Below are 8,224 nucleotides of genomic sequence, written 5' to 3' on the forward strand. Positions count from 1 at the left end.
TCTCCCCTGGCTTCTGTGGCTTTGGCATCAGGGGGTTACTGACCACTCCTATAAAGGCCCAGAAGCTGCCTCATATTTTTTCCTGTTCGGCACATCCTTTTAGCTTTTATACTTATAATCTAGAATTAATTCTTCAAGGTCCACATAAAATGTGCCAAATTAACATTAATCATTCTCTGTCTTGGGATTATACTGTTAGTATAAAAATTAGAAATTAAGTAGTGAGTTGATAATGATTGTTTCCCCTATTGTTAAAAAATCTAATATTTACTGAATATCTACTTTGTGCTAACTATTAGTCTAGCAAATTCTTTAGGTTCCTTTTGTGCTGGGGGAGATAAGACTAGATGCCCTGACTGCTGCCCTTAGCCTGTCCAGTGCTGACTCTTGGGAATCTGGATTTGGGGAGGAGCTCGCTGTTTCAGATAATAGGTTGATGTCTACCTCCTCCTGCAAGTCTGGTGCTTTTCGGATGTTGGCCTCAAAGAGTTACTGGAAGAATTCAACACAGCCCGAGTCTGCACCGGTAGAAGATCCTCTGAGCTCTAGACCAAGCGCACCTCCCCCTGCTGACACTACTTTGTATCTTTTCAGTGCAACTAGTCACAGCAGTCAGAACAGTTACATGCAGAGTCCCTCTTCCTCCTCCCGATAACTTGGCGAATACAGTGCCTTTGAGATCCTAGACACCTAAGCAATATTGAACTAATTTGCAAACCTCTCTAGGAGAGGGAGATTAACATTATCTTTCATTTGTTAAGGAAACTGAAGAACACAAAGACTGTACAAAGACATACATGCACTGAGAAGGTATAAAAGATAAATCCTTTTCAACTTTTGTTTGTTTGTTTGTTTCCAATTTCCTGAGGGAGGGAAACTATAGTGCTGCATACTGGAGAATAATACTTTTTTTTTTTTTTTTTTTTGGTATAAACAGGAGGCAGCTTTCAATTTAAAGGAGTCAGGGTATGGAAGGGTGTGGGTCCATGCTGGCAAATGTCATGCAGATTGCTTCTCATGGTGAACCAATTCCTATTTTTCTCCTTTCACCAGCTCCTTGTGATGCCGATCTCAAATCGGCATTGGCCACTCTTAATCTGAAGTTCTTTGCAAGAAGCCTCAAGTACCTTTTAGTAAAGTCTTTGAAGCAAAGGCGCAGCTTGTTGTGATGTCTGAAGAGCTTTGGGTCACCAGGTATTTCAGACAGGAAGACCTGGGCAACCTCCAGAGGTCCCTGAAAGACAAAAGGAAACAATTCAGTGTTTTTATTCTTGAGAGCCATAGGGTTTACCCCTAGGACCAGAGCCTTGACAGGGCCCCATTTACACTGAATATACGCATATCTGTTAGGATTCCTGACAGATTGCTTCAGATATACCTAACATCAGATCTACATTGTTGCCTCGTATACTTAGATTCCTTTCCTACTGGTTCATCCTTCAAAGAAATGAATAGGCCCGTCTCCTCCAGGACTTTCTGTTTCTCTCTTCCCAAAGTTTGGCTATGAGTCTCATTATCTCCTTCCATACCCAGATAGGTACAGTCTTTCAGAGGTCCTCTGTGGAAGGTTCCTGTCCTGTTCCTTGTCTTCTCCTACTTCTGATATCTATCCTGTTTGCCCTTCTGAGTGAGGTTTCAGCCTCTTCCCTATATCTGGACTATAGATTTTAGTCTATTTATCCTATATTATATGGCTAATATCCACTTATGAGTGAGTATATACCATATGAGTCTTTCTGCTTCTGGGATACCTAACTCAGGATGATCTTTTCTAGTTCCCAACATTTGTCTACAAATTTCATGATTTCCTTGTTTTTAATTGCTGAGTAGTATTCCATTATGTAAAAACACCACAATTTCTGCATCCACTCTTCTGCTGAGGGACATCTGGCTATTACGAATAAAGCTGCCATGAACATAGATGAGCAAATGTACTTGTTATGTGGTGGAGCATCTTTCAGATATATGACCAGTAGTGGTATAGATGGATCTTGAGGTAAAAATCTATAGTCCCAAAGAAGCTAAACAAGGAGGACCCTACAAAAGAGGCTGAAACCTCACTCAGAAGGGCAAATAGGATAGACATCAGAAGTAGAAGACAAGGAACAGGACACGAGCCTTCCAAAGGCACCTCTTCAAGGCTAATGAAGGAGATACTGAAACTCACTGCCAAGCCTTGGGCAGAGTACAGGAAACCTTATGGAAGAAGAGGGAGATAGAAAAACCTGGAGGGGACAGGAACTCCACAAGGAGACCAACAGAGCCAAAAAACCTGGGTCCAGGGGCCCTACTGAGACAGATACTCCAACCAAGGACCATGCATGGAGAGGACCTAGACCCTCTCCTCTCCTGGGGCGGCTCAGTTTCCAAGTGGGTTCCCTAGTAAGGGGTACTGGGGTATCTCTGACATGAACTCAGTGGCCAGCTCTTTGATCACCTCCCCCTGGGAGGCTGCAGCCTTACTAGGCCACAGAAGAAGAAGAAGAAGAAGAAGAAGAAGAAGAGGAGGAGGAGGGGGAGGAGGAGGAGGAGGAAGAGGAAGAAAGAAGAAGGAGAGGAAGAAAGAAGAAGAAGAAGGAGAAGGAGAAGGAGAAGGAGAAGGAGAAGGAGAAGAAGAAGAAGAAGAAGAAGAAGAAGAAGAAGAAGAAGAAGAAGAAGAAGAAGAAGACGACGACGACGACGACGACAACAACGCCGCCGCCGCCAGCCCTGATGAGACCTGATAGCCTAAGGTCAGATAGAAGGGGAGGAGGACCTCCCCTGTCAGTGGACTAGGGAAGGGACATAGGGGGAGAAGAGGGAGGGTGGGTGGGGCTGGGAGGAGATGGAGGGGGGATTACAGCTGGGATATAAAGTGAATAAGCTGTAATAAAATAAATAGGAAGAACATTTTAAATTGAAAAAAAAAAAGAAATGAATAGGCCTTTGAGGACTGACTAATGACTTTATCAAATGCACTCTGCTCTGTAGTTTTGTTTTTAATTATTCTGGCCGTACAAGTTTCACTGCATCTGCCAATCCACTGGTTATTACATTTGATTTTACAAAAACAATTTCCCTCAACATTGTAAAGGTTATATTCCTGATACAGCACATTGAACAAGATTTTTTGTCTTTTAAATCATCTGAAGGGAAAAAACAAACACCACTTATATGTTAGGTATACAAAAGTCTTATCTCAGTTCTATGCTGGAACATTTCTTGGCACTGGTTTTTAATCCAAAAATAGTTAAGACATATGCAAAACTCAACTAAAGCTTTTCTTGATGCTCTTCAAGACTGGGTGATGCCTAAAACCATGAGCAAGACTATCTCAGGAAGTCAACTATAGGGGATATCACAATGACTTCCAAAATGCATAGAAAACAGTGGTGGTATCTTATATGAAAATATTATTACATTTTCCAAAATACTTTCACATTAATTATTCCACAGAATTTATTGTGAAAAGATCTGGAGAAGGGAACGCCATCAAGGATCTAAGACATCAGAGGTTCACACGCATTTAACACAGACCTGCAAATGAGTCTTTTGAATCATGTATACTTTTTTTAATGAAAGATTTTTTTGTTTTTGTTTCCTTGTTTGTTTTATGAGACAGTGTCTCATTATGCATTCTTGGCTGGCCTGGAATTTGCTATGTAGACCAGGCTGGCCTTGAACTCAGAAAATCTGCCTGCCTCAAACTTCCTAGTGCGGGATTGACGGCATATATGCCTCCACAACTGTCTAATAAAGAAGAGTTTAAATGACCAAATTCCTACAACATAACAGATAGGCAGAGGCAGCAGGGAATGCAGGTATGAAATTTGTGACAATCTGTTTCTCAATTTATCTCCATGTATATTTCAGTGCTGTATGACTGATCCAACACAGAACCTTTTCACTTGACTTGCACAATTCTGTCATTCTGTAAACATTACGATGTTACTTCAGCTGCACACAGCCAGTGAGAAGCACTAACCTGGTTCACAGTTGTGCCTACGGAGCCCTGGAGAACCATCTGGAGCATTTTGGGGTCTGCTGGATCTTGATGGGTCGCAAATGCCAATTCCTGAGTCTTTTTCTGCATGTCTTCGATAGCAACTTCAATTGGTGTTAAGATGATCTGAGTAAAGCAGGTGCAGCTGGGTCAGTGTACTGACGGAAAACTACCTAGTCAGCTTTAAATAAGAAAGTCAGGCTGGGCGCGGGTACACACGCCTGTAATCCCAGTGCCTGGGAGGCAGGGGCAGGTGCGTCTCTGTGAGTTCGAGGCCAGCCTGGTCTACAAAGTGAGTCTAGGACAGCCAAGGCTACACAGAGAAACTTTGTCTTGAAACAACAAACAAAAAAACCCCAGAAGAAATGGGGACACATTATAAGCTTTCATGTAACAAAAGCCAACCCTTGATCCCTAAATTAATAAAAATTAAAAAAAACAGTAATTAAAAAAATAAGCTGAGGATGACTTCACAAATTTCCAGATAGCCAATAATGAATATGCAAAAATTGTAAAATCCTAGTATGCAAAGAGGGTGGGACACAGCTTCTGCCAGGACCACATGTTAATTCACACTGTCATATACTTGTGCGTGAATCCTTTTTCCCCGGTAGCGGCATTACCTCTTCTTTGTGAGTGACATTGACCCTTGTTTTAATGTAAGGAAAGGCATGAGACGTTGTCAGAATGGTCTTCCGCTTGAACTGCTCATGGAGCTCCCCGTGGGCACGACCGTCTAGCGTGAAGGGGGTGCAGTACATGAAACGGCGGAGGTTATAATTTTTGTCAAAGTAAGTGATTCTGTCCTTCATCTCGTAGGTGTCAAAGAACGGCTCCACGTAGGTGATCTGAATGTATGCCTGGAAGAGGGAAAAGGTCCTTATTCACTGACAGTGATCTGTCCCCTCGTCTGCAAGAAGCAGAACAATGTGGAAACCTTCAAAGACAGCACTGCACACCCTCGAAGTGCCAACAACCCACCTTGTTGGGATCTAATTTACACTTGTCTACGGGATTGGAGTCCTTGATGACTTCAACCACATCCTCGCCAAATCTCTCTCCATAAAACCCCTGTAATGAAGAGAGGGACATTTTTTACATGATTTTCTTAGTAAGCCACAGTAGCCCCCTGAGGAGAACTAGTACTCAGCAAGACTATGGGATTTGGCAAGTTTTATCCTAACCATGTTATTTCCATCTATGCAATTAAATTTAACAGCCCCAAAATTAATTTTCTCCAACAAAAGCTGTTTTTTTACATGGGGAGCTCAAGAGGTGAAGTCTGGGCAACAGTCACGGCTCTGCAGAAAACTAGGCCAGCAAAGGAGGTGGCCGTTAAATGCAGCCACCCAGGAGGCTCCCTAAGAGTTATCCCCACGCCTCCCACAAAGGGGCGTCGTATGATAAAGTTTGCGAAACAGGCTCTCAGTATTTCTCAAGATTTACCTAGTTCATAAAAAGTAAAGAGCCATAGAGTGAGCCAGTTCATGAAAACCAAACCCAGTGAAGTCACATGTAAGACTTTAAAACTCCAGCTGAGAGTAGAAGCAGGCCTAAAGTCCTGCTTCCCAAACTGTTCACAAGTCTCTTAAGATCTTGTCAAATGTAGACTTTGATTTGGAGTTTGGGGTGGGATCTGGGATTCTCCTAGGTGACACCAGTGCACCTGAGACATAGCCACACTCGGAGCAGTAAAAGAAGGGTCCAGAAGAGCGACTGGAAAGGAAAGCTGTGCTAACAGAATAAATGCAGAACAGTTATCTATGAGAAGCAAGGCGTTTTCAAGAGGGGAATCCACAGGGTTTCCCGATGACTCCAGGTCAACCTCTGACCACGTCTCACTAGACAGCTATTCCACAGAGGCAACACTCTCAAGGCTTCTGCTTCCAATCTCATTACACACTGCTCCTTGAGCTCTCGTCTCTCTCTCTCTCAAGTGTAGACAAATTGGAGTAATTCTGAAGGATAAAGGAGCTTAGAAAAATGTGTGAAAATAAAGCCTCAAAAGTGTAGCTAATAATTTACTGTTGTCATTAAAGATTTAAAGGCTTTGAAAGGGTGCTGTTGTACCTCTCAAAAATTCCTATACACCACAAAAGTCATTTATCTGGCTTAGCCAATAATTAAAACTGATACAAAAGTCTGTTCGCTATAGAAACGTAAGATGAGATGACATTTGTGAGCCACCACAGCATTCACCTCCAGTCTGTGAGAGATCTCTGCGAGTTTGGTTATTGCAGGCTCCTTGTAAACAAACTCCTGTTCATCCAAGTCCCCGAACTTGGTCCCATAAAAACCAACACGGAAATAGGTGCCAAACATCCGCTTACCATCCTACGGTTAGGAAAATGAAAACATTTAATGCAAAGATTTTTCTTTTTTGAAATTACGCTTAAATTGCTATATTGTAAAAATTCCAAAACACGGCAAAAATTAGCCCAAAACTATGTTTATTTTTCAAATAAGGGTAATAAAATGAAAACAGTCTTTCTTCATTACTTCTAACAAGGATTATGCAAATTAGCTTTTTTAACCAAATAAAGCAGAATGGTCTCTGTCTTAAAGTCCACACAGCTGGGCTACATTAACTTACTTTTCTTCTTGAACCAAAAGGTCTTATTAATTAGAACACATCACTACTATATTTTCAAGTCAGCGCAATCCTTCTCATAGTCTCTAAGTGTATTAAAAAGACACAGAAGCTGAGGCAAGGATAGCTTCCGGTATAGCACACAAAATCAGCAAAACGTCAAAACCCTTCAGAAGTATTAATATGAAAACTCCTTCATCAGTATCGGTGTTGTTAAAAATATTTGTAAGTAGAAGAGTAAAAATGAAATATAAAGGAAAAAAGCCTGAGTGCAAGGTAATAACAAAATTTTGAGAGAAGCTATTACTTTAAAGAGTGCCAATAGCAACCAATAAACGAACGTCCCAATCCTCGATCTTTGTATTACAATTACTATTCAGCTTCCATTTTGTTGGTCTTTTCAGTGACGGACTGTATGACTCCCAGAACCCACAATCCTGTGCTATGGCCTAATGTTAAGCCCACACCGACAGCAAGTAAAAGGGCAGAAAGTCACCCTAGTTCTCATACAAGTTCAGCAAGAACCAACTCTTTCAATGTATATAACATCTGGACATTTTCCATGCAAGTTAGGGACCACAGAGCCAAAGCTATTTTAAAGGGTTCTGCAGTGACTCATAAAAATCAACGTGTGAAGCCCCCCTGAGCTCTCCTAAAGCCCATTGTTTCGTATTTGTTTTTGCTATATAGAAAAAGGCAGATGGTATACACATTTAAAAAGGGAACAACAAATGTTACAGGCAATTAAGCAAAATGAGAAACTTTAGTCCTTAATTTACCAGTTTTATAATACTGAAGTGAGCAAAGGAACAATAAATTAAGCCCGTATTCTCATTCATAATAAGAAGAGTATCTTTGGAGCTAAAGAAATAAAATTTCCAACTTAAAAACATTTTTTTCAATTACTTCACTTTAAAATTTAACATAAATATTAGCTGATTTTTATAGAAAATAAAATCTATGGGTGAATTAAATTTTACAAGGTTTTTTTCTTAGAACCACCAGTAGGCCAATAGTGTACTTTGACACAATCAAGGCAGGAAGGCATAGGATAGAATACACACAAAAGATCTAAGATGACCACATGCAAGTCTGTGATTGTTCATTTTCAAACAATGTCTCATATATGAATAATTCTCACTCTTGAAATCCATAAACACTATAGTATGGCTCAAGAGGCTTCCAGGTTAAAATGTTATTCTAACTCTTTGATATTATTTAAAGACAGTAATTAGGGTTTGCTTCCCCGAGCTAAACTTTTAAAATCCTTAAAAAAAAAAAAAAACTTTATTTATTTATTTATTTATTGTGTATACAATGTTCTGCCTGCATGTACAGTTATATGCCAGAAGAGGGCGCCAGATCTCATTATCGATGGTTATGAGCCACCATGTGGTTGCTGGGAAATGAACTCAGAACCTCTGGAAGAGCAGACACTGTTCTTAATCACCACGCTATCTCTCCAGCCCAACTTTCAAATTCTTCATCTTTGCATGATGGGAATTTTGCTACCTTGCTTCCATTTTATTAGTATTTCCACTGACAATGTATAAGGTGTCTGATTCCAAAAAGACACAATACTGTGACCTGACCTGATGGTGAGGGCACCTGTGACCTCACTGCCTCAGTGGTCTGCACCTCGGTTCAGGCTA

At 40.8% G+C, this 8,224-nt stretch overlaps 1 protein-coding gene across 5 annotated transcripts in view; it reads right to left on the reverse strand.

Annotated features, from left to right (window-relative positions):
• Positions 1-8,224, reverse strand: part of Dock7 (dedicator of cytokinesis 7) — a 191,754-nt gene that overhangs the window by 10,639 nt on the left and 172,891 nt on the right. For 3 of the 5 annotated variants that reach the window (XM_055628697.1, XM_055628699.1, XM_055628700.1), the window contains 5 exons: positions 6,182-6,307; positions 4,964-5,053; positions 4,606-4,842; positions 3,965-4,108; positions 1,128-1,234 (listed from right to left, as the gene is read on the reverse strand). In XM_055628697.1, the coding sequence (XP_055484672.1) occupies positions 1,128-1,234; positions 3,965-4,108; positions 4,606-4,842; positions 4,964-5,053; positions 6,182-6,307 (704 nt within the window). Of the gene's footprint in view, positions 1-1,127; positions 1,235-3,964; positions 4,109-4,605; positions 4,843-4,963; positions 5,054-6,181; positions 6,317-8,224 lie in introns of all 5 variants that reach the window. The other 2 variants (XM_055628698.1, XM_055628701.1) reach the window with 1 other exon arrangement.

The sequence above is a fragment of the Psammomys obesus genome, unplaced genomic scaffold, assembly GCF_907164565.1.
Source record: "Psammomys obesus unplaced genomic scaffold, mPsaObe1.curated_primary_1811, whole genome shotgun sequence".
NCBI lineage: Eukaryota > Metazoa > Chordata > Mammalia > Rodentia > Muridae > Psammomys > Psammomys obesus.